This window comes from Sphaerodactylus townsendi, linkage group LG03 (genome assembly GCF_021028975.2).
Source record: "Sphaerodactylus townsendi isolate TG3544 linkage group LG03, MPM_Stown_v2.3, whole genome shotgun sequence".
Classification (NCBI taxonomy): Eukaryota; Metazoa; Chordata; class Lepidosauria; order Squamata; family Sphaerodactylidae; genus Sphaerodactylus; species Sphaerodactylus townsendi.
The window spans coordinates 124716410-124737600 of record NC_059427.1 but is presented as its reverse complement, the minus strand read 5'-3'; the positions used below and the strand labels follow the sequence as shown (position 1 = coordinate 124737600).

General features: G+C 42.0%; 2 protein-coding genes across 4 annotated transcripts in view; both read right to left on the bottom strand.

Annotated features, from left to right (window-relative positions):
* DUS1L (dihydrouridine synthase 1 like) overlaps nt 1–8092 on the bottom strand; it is a 28986-nt gene extending 20894 nt beyond the window's left edge. For all 3 annotated transcript variants that reach the window (XR_007243965.1, XM_048490076.1, XM_048490077.1), the window contains exons 1-4: nt 7958–8092; nt 6033–6279; nt 4578–4686; nt 3699–3749 (exon numbers count right to left, since the gene is read on the bottom strand). Coding sequence is in view for 2 of the 3 variants with exons in the window: in XM_048490076.1 (XP_048346033.1) it covers nt 3699–3749; nt 4578–4686; nt 6033–6275 (403 nt within the window). In the remaining variant the exon portion in view is untranslated. The remainder of the gene's footprint in view (nt 1–3698; nt 3750–4577; nt 4687–6032; nt 6280–7957) is intronic.
* A 10028-nt stretch (nt 8093–18120) lies between these two features.
* The window catches only part of FASN (fatty acid synthase), a 60144-nt gene continuing 57073 nt past the window's right edge, over nt 18121–21191 (bottom strand). The window contains exons 41-43 of the mRNA XM_048488277.1: nt 20706–20804; nt 20338–20589; nt 18121–19742 (exon numbers count right to left, since the gene is read on the bottom strand). Of these exons, the coding sequence (XP_048344234.1) occupies nt 19605–19742; nt 20338–20589; nt 20706–20804 (489 nt within the window). The 3' untranslated portion in view covers nt 18121–19604. The remainder of the gene's footprint in view (nt 19743–20337; nt 20590–20705; nt 20805–21191) is intronic.

The following is a 21191-nucleotide window of genomic DNA, read 5'->3' as shown; positions in this document are numbered from 1 at the left end:
CGCGAGGAGGCCAGAGCATCATCTTCCGCCAGGGTTTCCTTCCTCCGCAGATCGTGGGTTGTTTCCGTTGAACCAGCGTTTTGAAACCAGCGCCATTACGGTAAGCGTAGACGTAGTCGCGGTGCCCGCAGAAATGAGGAGGAAGCGGGCGAAGGCGGAGCTGAGAGGAGGAGGTGCTGCCGGGCCGCTGGAGTGCGAGCCGGGGAGAGTTTGAGGGAGGCCGAGGGAAGCAAGTGAGGCAGAAGGAGGACAGGCGTCCAAATTAGTGGATAGAGAAAAATTCCGGGGGTGAAATTCGAAGGTGAAAAGATGTCGAAAAGGAGGGCGACCTACTGCTAGCGGAGCCATAGGTCTGCAGGCTGGATACGTACATAACATTGTCTCCCCATCGCCAGTAGCTTAGTGACACCGCGCCGCTGCGAGCCTCTGTCAGCGTAAGAGTGCTACCGATGTTTTCCCCAATCGCCAAGATTCCAATGTCCCCCCCTCGAGGTACCATGGACTATACGAGCTGTCAATCTCAAACTAACGGCGCAGCTCCCCTCTCTTTATGGAGACCTCCTGCATTCTCGGCTTAACGCTTTTAGTTCGCTAATCGCAGTTTCGCCATAAGCCCTGCTTTTAAAGTTCCCATACTCACCGGTGCACCCGGCCTGACTAGAGAGAGAGTGTCCTAGGATCACCTTTGATGTCTACCAGATCGCATGATCGGGAGGATGGGCGATAATTTAAACGGTGGTCCTGGATGCTCCGATCCAGCGGACTTACGTATCGCCTTGACCCTTTCCCCAAGCGACGGCGGTGCGCAGGTTGAAGGTGGAGTTCTCGGTTTCGCACCAGTTTGTAGTCATCTCGCAGGAAGTGCATTAAGCCGCTAGTGAATAGGCCAGGCGATCGAGGAGGTTTCATCTGGTGGAGAGCGCCAGCTAACAGGAAGCTGGATTTACGTGATCCTGGCCAACTCTGGCCCCGTGCTGGCCCCTCGGCACCTTTATTAGGGTTTCATTGTGAGTGTAAAGGAGTGGTGGCGAGTGAGCTGGAGACTGGGAGACCTGGAGACCACAAATCATCATGATGTGGCATGATCCCTAAATTTGGCTGCGATCACGGAGAGGTTTAAGCGTGCCGTCGAGCCTAATCCTCACCTGGGGCAAGACCATTGTCCCTTGGCAAAAAATGTGACTGAGCCAGACAGTCTACACTCGTGACTCCTTGTGGGGATGGGAGGGAGTGGGGTGCTGGGTCGCGACCTCAGGACAGGCCATTAGAGTCCGTTGGCGTCCCAACGTTCTACCACGGTGCTGCTGGGTCAGCAGTGCATTACTACAAATATCTCCACTAAGGTCTCCCATGGAAGCCTATTATGATCAGAATATGATGAAAAATGTGATTTTATAAAATACAGAGATATGATAAACAAAAGAAGAAATTAAGTCTAGGCAAAAAATAAAAGATGAAGGCAAAAAAAATACAATGGTTATTATTTCAAGACAAAAAATAATACAACAAGAGGTGTAGCAGGGGACTGACAACTTGAAAAGATGACCACACAGCAGAAAAGAACATTCACTAAGTCAAATTTACAAGCTATTGTTTCAGTTTGATACAGAAACAGAGCAAGTAAAAACATGCACGGCCAAATGGGGGCAGAATTTCTTTGAGGAAGAAATATCTTTTCAACAGTGGAAAGCCTTATGGATGAAAGGTATAAAATTCATATCCAGCCAAACATTAAGAGAAAATTGGCACAGGATGTTTTATCAATGGTATATCAGTCCAAAGGATACTGAGAAGACGGACAAGAGTTACAAAGGGAAATGTTGGAAATGTAAAGAAGTGGACAGTTCTTTTGTCCTATGTGCGGATGTGCAGAACAGTTTAAAATTTTTGGAAAGAAATTCACGAAGAAATGCAGAACATTTTCAAAAATTCAAATCTGCTGTAGATGTCAAGATTATGTTACTAGGCATGTTGCCAAAAGATACTTCAAAAATATCAGAACTGTTTCAATACATGGTAACTACAGCCAGAATTTTATTTAAAACAAAACGGAAAGCAGATGAACGCCAAAGCAAAAAACCGGGAGAATAAATTAGAGAAATAAGTAGTAATGGCAACATTAACAAACTATGTGAATAAATCACCAATCAAAGAATACATGGAAAACATATTACTTATATTATCTCCCCAAAAATGTAGAATTGTGAAGCAGATTGCTGAAATGATGTACATAAATTATTTATAAATCATTAACCTTCATGCTTTGTAAATCTGAAAAAGGGTTTAAAGGGAAGTACGGTAGATAAACATTTATGCACATTATGAAAGAAGTCAGTTTTTTATTAAGTGAGAAATTTTTGAGAAATATATAGTAACCATCCATTAGTGTTTTTTACCTATTTTTAATTTATATTATAGCATTGTTCAACATCATTGTCAGGTTAATCAGATATTGCAAATGGATTTTATTATTTTTATTAGATTACTACAATAAATATCATTTTATAGTTATGATGATATCATTTTTAATGCTAACAGTGATCATGATTTTTAATTGTTTATTAATTTTAGATAATCATGTAAATATAATTTTATCCGTTTCTCTTAGTCTCTAGAACTAATTGTAACGATTGTTTTGATTCTATTTTCATGTTTCTGTTCGGTTTCTTCTAATCTATAAAAAAGTAGAAACAATTTACTTAAAAAGACATAGATAATAATTGTGAAACAGGCTTCAGTCCAAAAATCATTTAAGTAAGCTTCAAATAACTAAAAAAGTGGCTCTTGTCCCAAGATGGATTATACATTGCAATCTCTACTATATAGTTGAATGGTAAACAAAAACAGAAAATCGAAATGATCTTTTCTTCAAGTAAAGGCATAACTACACAATTTTTTTCCAAAGGAGGCAATTCTTACTTTACATTTTCAAAGTTATTCTTTTTTTTTTTATTCTTCTCACAGTCTGGCAGTTCCACCATATTTGACAGACAGACTTATTGAAACCTGGAACACCTTCCCTCAATGGACCTCTAAAATATCACTATGGTCTTACTCCAAGGACCTAAGAATGATGTTTAAGACTTACATTCACCCCATGAGGCCTGCCAAAGGTCGGATCCCTATATTCAAACTCAACAACTTGTCACTACATACAGGTTAGATAAGATACACAGGTTGATCAACCAGGAATTGCAACAGGGTGCTCTGAAGTCTGACTACCACAGTTCTGATTGCTAAATGCTAACTCCTACAGCTGGATTAGGCACTAGGCTATACCTTTGCATGTAACAACTTTCAAAAATCAATGTACTGATACAATCTCACTGGAACAAGGACAGCAGTTACACTGTAGGCAACAACACAACTATTTTCAGAGCAACTGACACAGGCAAGCAGATCATGCCTCATAATGTTAACAAGAGCCCTCCAGGGGTGGGCGGTTTAAAATTTTAATATATAAATAAATATTTAAAAAGTAAGTAGGAGCTCATTTCAGCCCATCAACAGATTTGTAAGCAACTGAAAGGTTGAAAAAGGGGTCTTATGGGTAGCAAAATGGTTTGCAATGGACCATGTTATCCTTTATGGATACAAAAATACTGTCTTCCTATATGCATTTTCACAAGCACTTCTAAAGTTAATACTGTGCATTTCCCATTCATTCTGAACATTTGTTCACAGTCTAATGAACTTACTCATTCTCTGAAGAAGATCCCACTCCTCCTGCAGGAATGCTCCATAGTGACCTACCAAAAAACAGCAAATCATGGTCTGGCAAAGATGGCAGTAGTCACAGTGAATGCACAAGCACACACATAGAACGAAAACCATTATACAGGCCCAAAATTTCATGAAAACAAAGTGTTCTCTCACTGTGCGTGCCAAAATTCTGAACAATTAAAACTTGGCAGAGCCAAAATATTGTAGCATGGAGCTCTTCCTAAACATCCTCTCACAACAACTGGAGTGTCTAGAGTCCAACCAACACGCAAAAAAGTATTTTTATGCTTCTTTGTTTCTAAATAGTAAAGGACAGTTCAAAAGTAAGACAACTTAACATGATGATCAATAGGAGAGTGTTTTTACAGAAAGATTTACAGAGAGGTTTGATATAATTATTAAAACAAGTTTCCTGTGCTTGGTACTTAAGGAGTGATTCTGAGGCTATTCTGCAGAAAGCAAGGTTACACTTCTTATTATATTGGTCAGGCAATGACAGATCTTAAATTCAGAAGAACTTACTTCCACGGAAACATGTAGGTCTGAGATGCAAAACATCATTTATTAGTTTGAATTGTAATTACCTAAGAGGAACAAAATTGAGGTGTGGGGCCAATCCACATGAATGCATTCACAGATGTAATTTATTCATTGTAGAAGAGAAATCCGCAGGGGCCTATTACTTGTCACAGGAAATGGAGTGCAAGCACGGGAAGCTAAATCATGCCTCTTCCTTTACTTCATTAAGAAATTAATTATTAAGGAAAGAACCCTATCCTGATTTATACATGTACCTAACACAGCTAGCTTGGCCTTCAATGTCTACACTGACACAGATTCTAGTTTGCACTTACCTCTCTTTGCGATCATCTGGGGGCACCCCAGGTTCAGATCAATGGCATCACAATAATCTTGAGCCAATAAGGCAGCCTGGACAAACACTTCAGGGTCATTGGCACAGAACTAAAAAAAAATCATATAGGTAACAAAATCAGGTTGAATCACAAATCCAAGTACACTGTGAACCAATCAAACAATAGGTCACTATGCAATTTAAACCATAATAGAGTATGGTTGTCAATTACGCCAAGAAAACGCTTTAACTGGTTTTCTGCCTATTTAAAGACCAAATCTTGGCCTACTGGGCAAGGTTTATTTATTTATTTATTTATTTATTTCAATTTCTATACCGCCCGATCCCCGAAGGTTTCTCAAACCATTCATACCTTGCATTTTTCTATTCTACCACTATAACTTCAGACCTTCTCGTATGTGTGCACGTAATGTGCCAGTCAATTTACATTGACCCCTTAAGGCAAGAGACTAACAGAGGTGCTTTTCCATTGCCTTCCTATAAATAGCAACTCTGGTATTTTTTGGTGGTCTCCATCCAAATACTAACCAGGGCTGACCCTCCTTAGCTCCCAAGATTTGATGAGATCAGCTAGCCTAGGTAATTGCATTCACAGATTTCTTTAAAACCTATTTGTCTAAAAACCACAGGTAAGTACATGTGTGTCTTCAAGGTGTGGTATGCTGATATTCCATGTAATTTAGCAATTTTGCTGCATTTGTTTAGAGTCTGATTTATGAACCAGTCAAATTTAGCATATGCTAAAACAACTTGTCAGAAAAAAACGGCAAGGTTGTTCCATCAACTGGGTTCACAGGTGCAAGTTTAGTTAGAGAGAGAGAGAGAGAGAGAGAGAGAGAGAGAGCGCTAATTATGGAATAACAGGATACAACAAAATACTTCTTTTGTGACAAGTCATGGCAAGGTGCCAGAATGCCACTTTAACTTTCCAATACATGCTAAGATGCAAAGATCAAACAATGGTTGATCATGGAGTACAATGCATAATTGTACATGGAGTACAATGCATAATTCCAAAACAATCATATGTCTTCTCAGCGGAGGGTCCTACAGTGGATTGTGTTTTCTTCATTCTTATTATATCACCTTGCCAGAAGAAGAGAAGAAGACTCAAAGGGGCTTACAGGAGACTCAAAGGGGCTTACAATCTCCTTGCCCTTCGCCCCTCACAACAAACACCCTGTGAGGTAGGTGGGGCTGAGAGAGCTCCGAGAAGCTGTGACTAGCCCAAGGTCACCCAGCTGGCGTGTGTGGGAGTGTACAGGCTAATTTGAATTCCCCAGATAAGCCTCCACAGCTCAGAGCGGAGAATCAAATCCGGTTCCTCCAGATTAGATACACGAGCTCTTAACCTCCTAGGCCACTGAAGGAAGAAGAATCCTTCACTCTAAATAATATAAATGCTCAAAGGGAAACATCATGTTATTGCCATTACCTGTACAATCAAAGGTCTATCTTCAGGGCACACTTCACAATACAGATTTTCCTTACGGTAATTGGCATCTCTTACAAAGACCTGAGCATGCAGCATAGGGGTATAACACAGCTGAGCTCCATGACGGCGGCTTAGCAGTCTCCAAGCGAGTTCACTTTGATCCACCATGGGAGCAACAACATAGCGGGCACCTCTCAACGTGTTTCTCCAAAACTCAAGGCCCTTAAGTTTAGGCATCTTCATCTTACTGGAAGGGAACAGAAATGGCAGACAAATGCTGTCATTGATTCAAGTATTGTGACCACTATTACTATTTTTCCATATAAGAACTGTTTAGTACAAAGAGCAGTTCTTATAATTGCCATTTATGTAGCTTAAGTTTTGCCCCATAAACACAATACAAAAAAAATATTCAGGTCTCCCTCTTTTCTAAAGCAAATGCTGTGAGAAAGTGTTCTTTATACCCTGTTTTAAGACATATTTTGATAACTGTAATTAAAAGCTATGGAACATAATACACATACAGATCTAACATGTGTACAGGTCTCTATCACACTCTTCTATGAAATTATTATAGAAAGCACAGTGGACATTTCTAAGTATTGCTATGTGTGTAAAGCGCCATCAAGTTAAAGCTGACATGGCGATTCCATTGGGTTTTCGAGGCAAAAGACTAACAGAGGTGGTTTACCTTTGCACAAAGACCCTGGAATTCCAAACACTTGCCAGGGCTGACCCTACTTAGCTTCTGAGTTCTGACAAGATTGGGTTAGCCTTGGCAATTCAGGTCTGGCCACAGTATTATTAGGTATCTGCTATCATTCTGTACATTACATACCGCTGTGCTGCAGGCCTCACAATGGTGGTTTCCGCACAGCCCAAACTGCAAGCCCAAACCGCACAGCCCATGGGAATAGTGGTAGCTGAAGAAGCTATTTATCCCATTTTGAGGAAGAACTTCGCACAGGTTCAGCCTCAACCTGGGTTTTTACAAAAATCGCTACTCTGGCAATATTTTTGGAGAAACCCAAGGAGCCACAGCAACCCAGACTGTGTGCAATTGCTTTCTGGAGGGGTGAAATCTCCAGTGCGAACACAAACAGGGGAAACCGGGTTCATTAATAACATGTTACACACATTATGAGTGTGCTGTGCAGAAACCATAAGTATCATTTGGTAATTTTGAGGTGACATAAGAAGAAAAATCAGATTTGCTTGGTTGTTCATACAACACCTCACGATTCTGTTGTCACAGCATTACTGTGCCACAACAAAGTCTTGTTCAGATTCAAGACCTTTTTAAAGAAAACAAAGTGCTGCTACACAACCAGACAGAACTTCCATTTTGTTGAGCTACGCATCACAGCTTGAATAACTTCCACAAATAACATGTTGCAATATGGAATGTAACAGGGAGATTGTATTTGGGACACAAGAAAACACATGAGGCTGATCTGATTCGATTAGAGCAAGTGGACTATTTGTTTGGTGTTTTTTTTTTAAGAACTAACCTGTCTAAGGGGATTGAAGCGGTTTCCTAACCGGAGAGATATACATTAATGATTGATTGCTACTGCTATATTGTTACGAGTGCTTAGCTGAACACAGCTGGTAATATGTCCTTTCTACGTTGCAAAATTGGGTCAAGCCAATTAAGGGGAAAGGGGGAAAGACCATGGCTGGTTACAGGGCAACGTTTCTTTTGCCACAAGGGCTGCTGCAGTGTGGCTGACCAGGCTAAAATTGAGCCCGCTCTCTTCTCTAAACCGCAGCGCTCACCAAGCATGCCCATGTTGTTCCCATAAGGCGACTTGGCGTCAGTGCCAGTTTCGCTGCGACCGGGCCAGGAGCCGGCCTCGCCTTGCAGAGGGACCGCCCCGGCCCCTTTGCCCAAGTTCCCCCTTCATTTTCTCTCCCCGATATACCTGAGTCTCACGCTCTGACTGTGGCCATCCGGAGAGGCTCTGAGGCTGAGCCCCACACGGCGCTTCCGCCATCACACTCCGACCGGCAAGGGGCCGGTGTCACTTCCAACTAGGCCCCGGCAGGAAATCACAGCGAAGCTGAACAGGGCCGGGCAGAAATCTCTCCTCCTAGCGGCCATACCGGGTCTCGGATATTTTCTCTGCAGCGAGAAATGGGCAGAGATGGAAGGAAAAGTGAGCGAGGAAAAAACCTTCACTACTGAATCCCATCATGGAGCAGACTAGGAGAAGTTGGGGTATTTGGCACAGACCCCACTGTGCCCATGATCCTCTCAGTAAGCCGAGAGAGGAGTCGCGGCATGAACACGTGTGGTTTCGTTATAATCTATCGATTATAATCCTTATAATCCATCGATTGGTCCATCGAAGTCCATATTAGAATGATGTGTGTTTTCCCGGTTGTCCATATTGTCTGTTTTGCAGGTTGTCCATATTGTCTACTCACACTTGCATAAACTGTTTAGATTAGAGTCTCAAGCGTACATCCTCTGTATGCCAAGCAGATGTGCTACCACAGCGCCACAGTCCCCGTCCCCCCAATAAGGTCAGTATTGTCTACTCAGACTGGCAGCAGAGTCATCAAGTCACATCACCTCCTAACTGCTCTGTTTAACTGGAGGCCCTGGGGATTGAACCTGGGACTTTCTGCATGCAGCAAAGTAGAGTTTCTAGTACTGAGCCATAGCTCCTCCTTTACTGAGCCCAAGTCAGCAAAAGCAGGCATAAGCACAACTTTACCCAATGCTGGTGACGTCCAAGCACTTCTTGCCATCTGCTATGCAACAGGGCAGAGAAGAGAACCACAAACACAATGGGATCCCAACTCCAGGTTGGGAGATTTGAGACTGGAGATTTGAGACTGGAACCTACAGTAGGGATGTGATACCATAGAGTCCATCTTGAAAGCAGGCATTTTCTCCAGGAGACCTGATCTCTGTGGTCCAGATGTTAGACAAATAAGTCTATTTTAACAAACACCTGGTCTAGTAGTTTTTACTGCAATAAAGCAGACACGTAAATAAACGTGTGTCTCCAAGAAAAAAAAGAAAAGATATTCCTTTATATGTTTTTCTCTACCATCTAGAAAGCTGAGGCTAACACTGATTGGTTGTTCCATATGAGGCAAAATATTTCCTGACTGGACAGATGACTGGTCTAAATAGACAAAGAACACAGACCCTATTCAAAGATGGAACTTATCTATTCCAGCTTGATAAACACCAGATGTCTATTTTGTATACTCTGCAACAGCAGCATTTTTCAGCTGCCAACCCTGGCCTTTGACCCCTGACTTTTCTGCCTTACAATCTAAAACAAGGAGAAGGAGAAGAAGGAGGAGGAAAAGAAGAAGAGGAGGAGGAAGAGGAGGAGGAGGAGGAGTTTGGATTTATATCCCCCGCTTTCTCTCCTGTAGGAGACTCAAAGGGGCTTACAATCTCCTTGCCCTTTGCCCCACACAACAAACACCCTGGGAAGTAGGTGGGGCTGAGAGAGCTCCGAGAAGCTGTGACTAGCCCAAAGTCACCCAGCTGGCATGTGTGGGAGTGTACAGGCTAATCTGAATTCCCCAGATAAGACTCCACAGCTCAGGTGGCGGAGCGGAGAATCAAACCTGGTTCCTCCAGATTAGATACACGAGCTCTTAACCTCCTACGCCACTGCTGCTCCCAATAACAAGCATAGTTATTTCTTTTATCCAAAACAGGCAGTACAGTTTGTCCCACACAGAGATCAGTTTTAATTCTATGAGATCTGCAGGTTGGCAATCCTACTATGAGATCTGGAGGTTGGCAATCCCACTGGTAGGGCATGGTGGAGCTAGCAAGGGAGAGCATGGGGATAGTGGTAGCTGATTTCACTTTGGGCTGGCCAGGTGTAGTACAGCTGATGAGGAGGCTTCATCGTGGCTTCAGCATGTGAGCAGGAGCCCTGGCACATCAGTGTCTGGTGTCAGCCTGCTGCAGAGGTGTAGCTACAGTGGGGACATTTATTCAGTCAACATTTTTTCCCCAAAATTGTAACAAAAACCCGAAACCTAAAACTGATCATAGCCCTATCCTTGGACACCGCCCTAGAACTCAACGTGACACTAAGGCAAGCCTGAGCCCCTGCAGTTGCCTTAACCCTAACCCTAACCTATTATTTTTATTTTATATATTTTTTTTACAATTTCGGGAACAATTTTTGACTGAATAAATTAAATAAAAATAATAAGTTAGCGTTAGGGTTAAGGCAAGGGCAGGGGCAGTGGCTTGCTTTAGTGTCATGTTGAATTCTATGGCGCAGTCCAATAATATCGAGATGGTCAGTTTTAGGTTTCAGGTTTTTGTTATAAATTTGGGAACAATTTATGACTGAATAAATTAAATAAAAATAATAAGTTAGGGTTAAGAAACTGTAGGGGCTCGGGCTTGCCTTAGTGTCATGTTGTGTTCCAGGGCGCTGTCCGAGGATAGGGCTATGGTCAGTTTTAGGTTTCGGGTTTTTGTTACAATTTTGAGAACAATTTTTGACTGAATAAATTAAATAAAAATAATAAGTTAGTGTTAAGTTTAGGGTTAGGGCAAGGGCAGGGGCTGTGGCTTGCTACAGTGTTATGTTGAGTTCTAGGGTGCTGTCTGAGAATAGGGCTATTATTATTATTATTATTATTATTATTATTATTATTATTATTATTATTATTATTATTATTATTATTATTAAATTTAGTATACCGCCCTATCCCCGAAGTTTTAGGTTTCTGGTTTGTGATACCAGTTTGGGAACAATTTTTGACTGAATAAATTAAATAAAAATAATAAGTTAGGGTTAGTGTTAGGGGCAGGTGCTGAGGTTTGTCTTAGTGTTACGTTGAGTTCTAGGGCGCTGTCCGAGGATAAGGCTATGGTCAGTTTTAGGTTCTGGGTTTTTTTTAAATGTTGGGAACAATTTTTGACCGAATAAATTAAATAAAAATAATATGTTAGCCTTATGGTTAGGGTTAGGGTTAAGGTAAGGGCAGGGGCTGAGGTTTGTCTTAGTTTTATGTTGAGTTCTAGGGTGCTGTCCGAGGATAAGGCTATGGTCAGTTTTAGGTTTCGGGGGTTTTGTTACAATTTTGGGAACAATTTTTGACTGAATAAATTAAATAAAAATAATAAGTTAGCGTTAGGGTTAGGGTCAGGATTAAGGCAAGGGCAGGGTCTCAGGCCTCCCTCAGTGTTGCATTGAGTTCTAGGGCACAATCTGTGAACAGAGCAATGATCAATTTCTGGTTTTGGGGTTTTGCGTTAACCCTTGCCCTTGCTTGAACCACATGCCAAACTTTTTATTTTTATTTAATTTATTCAGTCATAAATTGTTAAGGCATTTGCAATCTCAGATCCTCTTTGATCTGAGATTGCAAATGCCTTAACAGTCCAGGTGCTCGGGAGCAACAGCCGCAGAAGGCCATTGCTTTCACATCCTACATGTGAACTCCCAAAGGCACCTGGTGGGCCACTGCGAGTAGCAGAGAGCTGGACTAGATGGACTCTGGTCTGATCCAGCTGGCTTGTTCTTATGTTCTTATGTTCTTATGTTCCCAAATTTATAACAAAAACCCAAAACCTAAAACGCAATATTATTGGACTGCGCCATAGAACTCAACATAACACTAAAGCAAGCCACATCCCCTGCCCTTGCCTTAACCCTAACCCTAACCCTAACTTATTATTTTCATTTAATTTATTCAGTCAAAAATTGTTCCCAAAATGGTATCAAAAACCCGAAACCGAAAACTGACCATAGCCTTATCCTTGAATAGTGCCCTAGAATCCCACGTAACACTAAGGCAAACCTGAACCCCTGCAGTTTCCTTAACCCTAACCCTAACCTCTTATTTTTATTCTATTTATTTTTTGTTACGATTTTGGGAACAATTTATGACTCAATAAATGAAATAAAAACAATAAGCTTGGTTTAAAGTTAAGGCAAGGGCAGGGGCTCGGTATTTCCTTAATGTTATGCTGAGTTCTAGGGGGCAGTCTGTGAATAAGGCAAAATTTTCAGTTTCAGGTTTTTATAACAATTTTGGGAACAATTTGTGACTGAAAAAATAAATAAAAATAGGGTTAGGGTTCGGGCAAGAGCAGGGGCTCAGGCTTGCCTTAGTGTTGCATTGAGTTCTAGGGCACTGTCCGTGAACAGGGCAATAATCAATTTCTGGTTTCGGGGTTTTGCATTAACCCTTGCCCTTGCCTGAACCAAATGCCGAACTTTTCACTTTTATTTAATTTATTCAGTCATAAATTGTTCCCAAAGCAGAATTACGTATTTATAACTAAAACTGACCATCGCAATATTATTGGACTGCGCCGTAGAACTCAACATAAAAAGCAAGCCACAGCCCCTGCCCTTGCCTTAACCCTAACTCTAACCCTAACTTATTATTTTTATTTAATTTATTCAGTCAAAAATTGTTCTCAAAATTGTAACAAAAACCCGAAACCTAAAACTGACCATAGCCCTATTCTGAGACAGCACCCTAGAACTCAACGTGACACTAAGGCAAGCCTGAGTCCCTGCAGTTGCCTTAACTCTAACCCTAACATATTATTTTAATTTAATTTATTCAGTCATAAATTGTTCCCGAAATTGTAACAAAAAATTAATTAAATAAAAATAATTAGTTAGGGTTAGGGTTAAGGCAAGGGCAGGGGCTCAGGCTTGCCTTAGTGTTACTCGGAGTTCTAAGATGCAGTCTGAGAATAGGGCTATGGTCAGTTTTAGGTTTTGGGTTTTTGTTATAAATTTGGGAACAATTTTTGACTGAATAAATTAAATAACAATAATAAATTAGGGCTATGAAGAATGCTGTTTCGGGGGTGGGTGGGGAATCTACCCTGAAACAGCGTCACTTTCAATGTTGTTGAAACTTGGGTGCCCAGAGTCTCCCTTTAGGGTGGATTTAAACAGAAAATCTGGGCTCTGTAGTTTAAACAACATTAATAGTGATGATGTTTCAGGGTGGATTTCCCACCCCTTCCAAAAATAGGATCACTTTCAATGTTGTTTAAACTAGGGTGCCGTGGGTGTGTTCAGATTTGTGTGTTGGGGCATGCTCTATAATGTGATGGTGACTTTGAGATGGCCTGGTGCAAAAAAAAAATGTTGTTTGGTCATGGTGGGGGGAGGGTGGCTGCCCATATGGGGTGTGGGGCACAAAACTCAGATTTTGTCATGGGCTCCATTTTCCCTAGCTACGCCTCTGCCCTGCTGGCCTGGTTGTGGTGCAGCTGGCAGGGAGGAGCACAGGCACAGAAGTTCCTGTAACATATGTTTCCAGTATTTCAAATAACAACATTCTCTTATAATTCCTCTTCAGTTACAAATCTCCCTCACATAACACTCTCATTTCTATCCATCTTTGTACATTTTGTCCCCATAGAAAAGCAAGATGTAAATGCTTTCATAAATACAGTTTTCATGAACATTACAACCGTATTCAACTTAATTTCATCAGTATTTTATAACACAGTGTACATTGAACAATGTAAAAATGTGTTTAGACATAGCAAACAGAGGGATCTTTTCCTGTTTGCTGGTAGTCTACATCAGTTTGTACATGTTAGAATTTTTTTTGAAGCAAAAGCAGAATTACGTATTTCCAGAGACAGTGAAAGTAGCATTCCTGTGTTAAGTTCTTTCCTGATTTCCTGGAGCTGATATTAGCATTTCCCGTGAGACATATTGTATTGTGTTTTTCTCAGCAATACCTATTTCTGGGGTATGTGGAGTGATAAGGTATATCCTGATGATAATCTCATCAGATCCCAGAAGCTAAGCAGGGTTGGTACTTGCATGGGGGACCATCAAGGAAGACTTTGTCCATAGACCAGACAGAACATTGCGTTCTTACAGGTGCTGTGGAATTTAATTAAATCCTGCAGGTCCCAGGTCCCAGTTGACAGAGAGTTCCAACAAGCTGGTGCCAGAGACAAGCTCTGGTTCTGGTTGAGGACAGCCGGATGCTTATAGGGCCAGGGTTCACTGGTAGATTACTTCCGGTGAAGTGCAACACCCTCTGGGTGAGAGAGATATTCCCACATTATGATGCTCCAAGACCATTTAGGGCTGTGAAGGTTAGCATTTAAACCTTGAATTTGATCCAGTATTCAACTGCTAGAGTACAGTGTGAATATGAAATCATAAAGATTTAAAGCCTTAAAGATAGGCAAGAACCCTAATTGCTGCATTCTGGACTCGCTGAAGTTTCCAGAGCAATCTCAAGGGTAGCCCTGATAGAGTTATAGTAGTCCAATCTGGAAGTGACCATTGTATGAATCACAGTACGTAGATCAGGGTGAGACACCAACTGCTTAGCCTTACTGAGACTTTTAATGATAGGTGTGTCAGTTCCACCCCATCTAACTTTGGCAGCTGGAATCCTGACCTGGAATCCTAACCTGGAATCCTGGTATCCCCAGCCCAGCCACAAGACCTCTGTCTTCAATGGAATAAGTTTCAGCCAGCTCTGCTTTAACCATCCTGCCATGGCATCCAGACACTTGGCCAGCTTAACTAGGGTAGTTTCTGGCTGACCCTCGATCAACAGACATAGCTGGGTATCATCTGCATATTGGTTGCTTATTAAATACCAGGTGATTGCTGGTTGTGGCATCATTTTAGTTCTTTGTTCAGCAAATCAGAAACATACACATGCTGCCTTGTACTGAATCAGACCCTTGGTCCATCAAGGTCAATATTATGTACTCAGACTGACAGCAATTTTCCACAGTCTCAAGCAGAGGTCTTTTGTATCACCTACTGCCTGGTCCTTTAACCAGAAGATGCCAGTGAGCAGGGGCGTACCACCACGGGGGACATATGGGGTCATCTAGTCACATGGGGGTAGAAAATTGCCTCCCACACCCCTCCTCCTTCTCCCTGGGTCCATACACAAGACCTGATACAAAAAAAGTTGTTTGATCGTGGTGGGGAAGGGCAGCTGCCCATTCTGGGGCAGGGGCTCAGATTTTGCTCCGGGCTACATTTTCCCTGGATACATCTCTGCCAGTGATTGAACCTGCAAGTCAAGCACATAACTCTGCCACTAAGCCATGCCCTTCCCTAAATGTAAGAAATGTGTAGTCAGCAAATATTACAGATCATTGGAGGGTAGGGAATGTGACTTAGGCATGTTGCTTTCTGTGATGGGGCCATGCCTGCTAATACATATTTGTACTTGAAGGGAATTTTCAAATGTCCTATTAAGACCAGTTCATGTTTAAATTAGTTTATAGTGCATATATAAATCCTACAGAGTCCACAATGTACATTCAGGGTCTCTTGCCCGTCCAGTCCCACATTGACGGCATGAACGTGTGGCTCAAAACTGTGAGAGAGAACCTTGAATGATCTTTAAAGTGTGAAATTTCTGAGGAATTTGCTGCTGGGCCAGTTTAGGCTAGTATTTAGTACAGAGGTCTTTGAGGGGAGAGACAAGGAAGTACAAGATGGACTTTCTGAAGAATGGAGGCAAAACACATACGCTTAATCTGACATGTTCAATAGAGCATGTATTGCATATTGGTTCTTACAGGTGCATTCAACAGCTATTTAAGAAGCCTCCATTTAAGAAGCCTCCATAAGAAGCCATAGGGGAAGTCCTCCTATGGATTAAAAACTGGTTGAGGAACAGGAAACAAAGGGTGGGTATAAATGGGAAGTTCTCACAATGGAGAGATGTAGGGAGTGGTGTCCCCCAAGGATCCGTATTGGGACCAGTGCTCTTTAACTTATTCATAAATGACCTGGAAGTAGGGGTGGGTAGCATGGTGGCCAAGTTTGCAGATGATACCAAATTATGTAGGGTGGTAAGAACCGCAAAGGATTGCGAGGAGCTCCAAGCAGACCTTGATAAATTAGGTGAGTGGGCTAAGAAATGGCAAATGCAGTTCAATGTAGCAAAATGTAAAGTGATGCACATAGGGGCAAAAAATCCAAACTTCACATACACGCTACAGGGGTCAGTGCTATCAGTCACAGACCAGGAAAGGGATTTGGGCATCTTAGTTGATAGTTCCATGGGAATGTCAACGCAATGCATGGCAGCTGTGAAAAAGGCAAAGTCTGTGCTGGGGATCATTAGGAAAGGAGTTGATAACAAAACTGCAAGGATTGTCATGCCTTTATATAAAGCCGTGGTGCGACCGCACTTGGAGTACTGTGTTCAGTTCTGGTCGCCACATCTCAAAAAGAATATCGAAGAGATAGAAAAAGTGCAGAGCAGGGCAACGAGGATGATTGAAGGATTGGAGCATCTTCCTTATGAGGAGAGGCTGCAGCGTTTGGGACTCTTTAGTTCGGAAAGGAGACGTCTGAGGGGGGATATGATTGAAGTCTATAAAATTATGCATGGGGTAGAAAATGTTGACAGAGAGAAATTTTTCTCTTTCTCACAATACTAGAACCAGGGGGCATTCATTGAAAATGCTGGGGGGAAGAAGTAGGACTAATAAAAGGAAACACTTCTTCACGCAACGTGTGATTGGTGTTTGGAATATGCTGCCACAGGAGGTGGTGATAGCCACTAACCTGGATAGCTTTAAAAAGGGCTTGGACAGATTTATGGAAGAGAAGTCGATCTATGGCTACCAATCTTGATCCTCCTTGATCTCCGATTGCAAATGCCTTAGCAGACCAGGTGCTCAGGAGCAGCAGCAGCAGCAGGCCATTGCTTTCATCTCCTGCATGTGAGCTCCCAAAGGCACCTGGTGGGCCACTGCGAGTAGCAGAGTGCTGGACTAGATGGACTCTGGTCTGATCCAGCAGGCTAGTTCTTATGTTCATTCAGCAGTCCAATCTGGAAGTGACCATTGTATGAAACCCAAAGTCCCCCCAAACCAGTCCCCCTCCATGTCCAAATCCAGCATTGGACAACGTAAAATTAGTCACTCCTGGACAAATAACGTCTGTTTAGGGATAAATAATGCAAAAACTTCACCTTTTTTAACACAATACTTAACCATCAATGTCCTTTTAATATTTTGTTGGTAAACCAGAAGCCTGCATATTTATTTAAAAATGGTCATTGGGATCATTTTCCAAATAAAAACGCATTACACCTTTCACTGGATTTCTGCAAATACATCTCCTCTAAAAATGACCAATGGCAAATGCGGATGTAAGACTGGCCATTACTGGACTTACAGAAACAGGAGCCAGGTGTGGGGCGGAACACGCTCCTTGCCTTTCACTTCTGGTGCACAGATTCCTACTATCTCTACGATATGTAGGTATCACTGTTGTTAGTCACAATTATACCACCAAGCTGGGGACACTGTGAATGAGCTTTTGAAAACTTATTGAAGGTTTCTGCATGAATCCCAGTTCAGAGACATGTGTTCAGTTTGTGTTGGTAGGAGCTCTTGTCAGAAATGAGATACTGATGAGGTAGACAGTATTCTATCATGGGAGAACAACAACCGAACATGGTGAAAGTTTCATACAGTTTGGAGTGTATTGCTCTTAATCTTCCGATTTCATTGCACTGCATTGTTTATTTGCTTCATTTATACCCCTCCTTTATATTGTCTTGATTCACACTGTTTAATGCGTAACTGCATGGTGTAATAGTGTGTTGCATTGTTTTTAAATTGTGAAATCCATCTTTAGTCTCAGTGAGAAAGGGCGACGATGAGTAAATAAAATTATATTACCGGTTTTTGTTTTGCATCAACAGTATTTGCCCCATTCTTTAGATGAGAAAGAGAAAGCAGAAAAATAGTGGGCTCTTAAACCATAAAGGAAGCCAGAACATAGAGGAGGATTTAATATTTACATAGTGCCATCCTAAACAGATTAACACCCTCTATGCCCATTGAAGTCAATGAGCTTAAAAGTGTGCCACTGTTTCAGACTGCAGTGCCAGTCACATGGTTTAAGAACTGACTATACCAGCTAGACACTCCAAAGCAAGAGGAAGCCAAAACCCAAAGTCCCCAAACCAGCTGTTTGCAGCCTCTTAACCATAGTCTCTAGCAGAACTTTGAATGCCCCGTTTCCTCCTCAAAGAGAAGGAAAATGCAAACAATAAAATATATAGAAGCAAGAAATATAGAACTGATAGACAAAAGACAACACAGAGTTTAAGTTGCATTTAATTAATCTCGGAGAGCCACAGAAGAAAGGACACTCCAGAGCTTTTCTCCCAAAGAAATGTAAAAATGAACAACAGAAGAGAACTAAACTGGAAATGTTTTAATTTTACATTGCAAAATTTCATAACAAGTTCCTTAAAATTAAAAACTAACACCAGTCATCCAGCTGCTTATCCACAGAGGATGGCTCAGCCAACCAGCTCCCAGCAAGTATGGAAGGTGTTTGCTGCCTTTATACCCATATTGACAACACACCAGCAGGGAAGCCGGATTGTAAAGCCTTTTGGGGAGTAACAGCAACCTTCATACTTGATACTGGTTGCTCCATATCATTCCTCTGTATCATTGGAGCAGCAAGGATGCCCTGATTCCACTAAAAGCATATCCACCAGAGAAGAGGCAAGAAGAGGCTTACTGGACTCTAAGCTGTTGTTTTTGTTTACATATATGGGGCCTTTAGGCGTACTGATAAGCCAGGAGTTGTGGGTGGGGGAAGAGATTCAGCAGAGAGGATTAAATCAGGTTCTTGTCAACAAGAAGCCATGTGGGATCCAAACCGCAGTGAATCTTTCAAGTTGCAAATGTGGGCAAGAAGAAACCATGTTGAACACAGTTAAAGGGGGCAATGCAAAAAATTGCACAAGCCTTGCCTGCATACTCCCCGCATGGATGAGGGATGTATGTAACATTCCGACCCTATCCCTCACTAAGAATCTTATACAATATGCATCGCACAACTTCCATCACCATCTGGCAGGCAACATAGCAGAAACAATCTCTCTGCATTGAAAAGTGATATTTTTACTGGAATCTACTTGCTGCCCTACATGAGAAGATGGCTGTAGAGATTAATTTTGGTATACATTTTTTTTAAAAAGAGGCAACTTCATCTGGCAGAAAAAAATATCCCATAATGGTGTATTTTCCCCATTTTTTAAAATCAAAGCTAAATTAACATTGCGAGCCTCTAGTGAAGTAACAAAGCAATAAATATCTAGTATATTTCAAATGGAAAATAATAGTACAAAAAAAGCCTCATTGGAATTCGCCTTCCGATATTGCCACAGACTGACTCTTCACAGACAGAACAGGGTCTCCAAAATCAGTCGCAGCCTCAATCCTTACTCTCTGCACTTGGTTAGTTTAATTTATCCTTTGGAATACTGCTAGACGACAATACACAAATAGACAACACACAACACAAATAAAGGGAAAAAAGAGTCTGCTCTTAAAAGGGCATTCTTTCATGTAAATCGTTGACACCAATGCAGGTCCGTGCAATAATGCAAGAGCAATGTCAACGCATTGGAGAGAGGGAAAGACAGAGAGATGCACTGGTCAGCAGGACTTCCAAGACTTGATTGCAGAGTGGATGGTATGGCAGATTACAAGAAGAGTTCCTTGAGAGCATCAGAAGGGTTAGCTTTGAATCCTCTCTACCAATGACAGTAGAGTTTCTGAAGTGTCTAGCCCTCTCGAACACTGTCCCGAGGCTCTGCTAGTGAACTGTGGATGACTCCAATAATTGACTTAACCCCCTCTCCCTCCAGACAGGTGCGGTGGTCCCCTTCAACAACATGGACAAATACTTTTCCATCACAGACCTGCGGAGGATAGACACAGAAGATTAATGCTGCATACAAACTTTACTTTCATATTCTTTGTTTTTCCAGCCAGGAGCTATGATCACCAGAGAAAGAGATCTTAAAGTCCTTTTTACTTCTGCTTCCTACATTTCTTTCTAGTACCTCTCTAAATCGATTCCAATTGAAAATAGCATAATGAAAATAGCATATCAAAACTAGGGCTGTGACCCCACTTCTCTCCTTACTCAAATTTAACAGAATCGTTCCCATAATCTGGCACATTAAATCTTGTGCTTCTGCTGTTACTCAGCAGGCTGGGCTAAACACTTGCAGCACTGGCACTAGCACACAGTCTGTGCTACTTGAAGATGACAATTAGTAGTGGGTGAAGACCTACATAAAGTCCCAGTGGCGTGGGGGGGGGGGGGCAAATGGCACCTGGGGCAAAATGGCTCAACAGGGGCGCGCCTGGGGCCCACGTAACTCAACGGGAGGTGCCCAAGGTGTTTGTCCCCAAATGTCCCCATTGCATCTATGCCACTGTAAAGTCCACATTCATAAGACAAGAATGTTGGACTTCTCTCTGTTAATAAGAGTTATTTCTTGGACTAACCTCTGAAAGCTTGTAGTCTCCTCCAAGGCCTTCTCCATACTCGCTGTGAGTTTTTGCTTTCAGTAGCACCACATTGCCATGATACTTGCATTGTGGCACATACTCATCTCCAGCCTTTAGTTTGTTGTAAAAAGAAGCAGCAGCAAAGGTGAGTGTCTCGCGGCTGATGTCTTTATAGCTCTGAGTTATCAGGTCCACAGCAGCATTTACACGAGCTTCTAGATCAGGTAGGGGCAGAAGAGCCTCTAGCAACTGCAAGCAATTTAAAGAGGAAAGCTTCAATACAAGGTAGTGCAGTTTCTAGAGGGAAACTGTTGTGAGCAAAACACATTTTCCTTGCAACTATGAACTGCATGGAAGAATGTTACCTTGTTGTATTCCATGCCAGTGAACTGCTGGACAAAGGCACACAATGCTTCAGTCTCTGCTTCAGCATCGTTTCCTGGGGTTAGTTTGGCTCTGTAGCTCTGGAGAAGATGGACCACAAAATTACTCTCATTGACTGAATTTTAGACATAGAAGTCTTAGCTCCACATCTGCAAACCCAAACAAACAAACAACTCCCCCCCCCCGACCCCCCCGGAAGGCAGAGAAAACTACTCATCCATATACATTTATGGAAGGTTTGGAAAAATGAGACAATTGCCTTGATTTGAGACAACTGTCTTGATTTGGCACATATCACGAATGTGTATACTGGGCATACTGCTCTTTGAATGAAAAAGGATGCTACAAAGTTTTAGTAAATTAGCTTTCAATTGTAGTAGGTAAAGATGCAAGCACAAGGTCATTACTGATTCATGGGATGACATCACATCACAATGTTTACTAAGCACACTATGATTACAGGATGC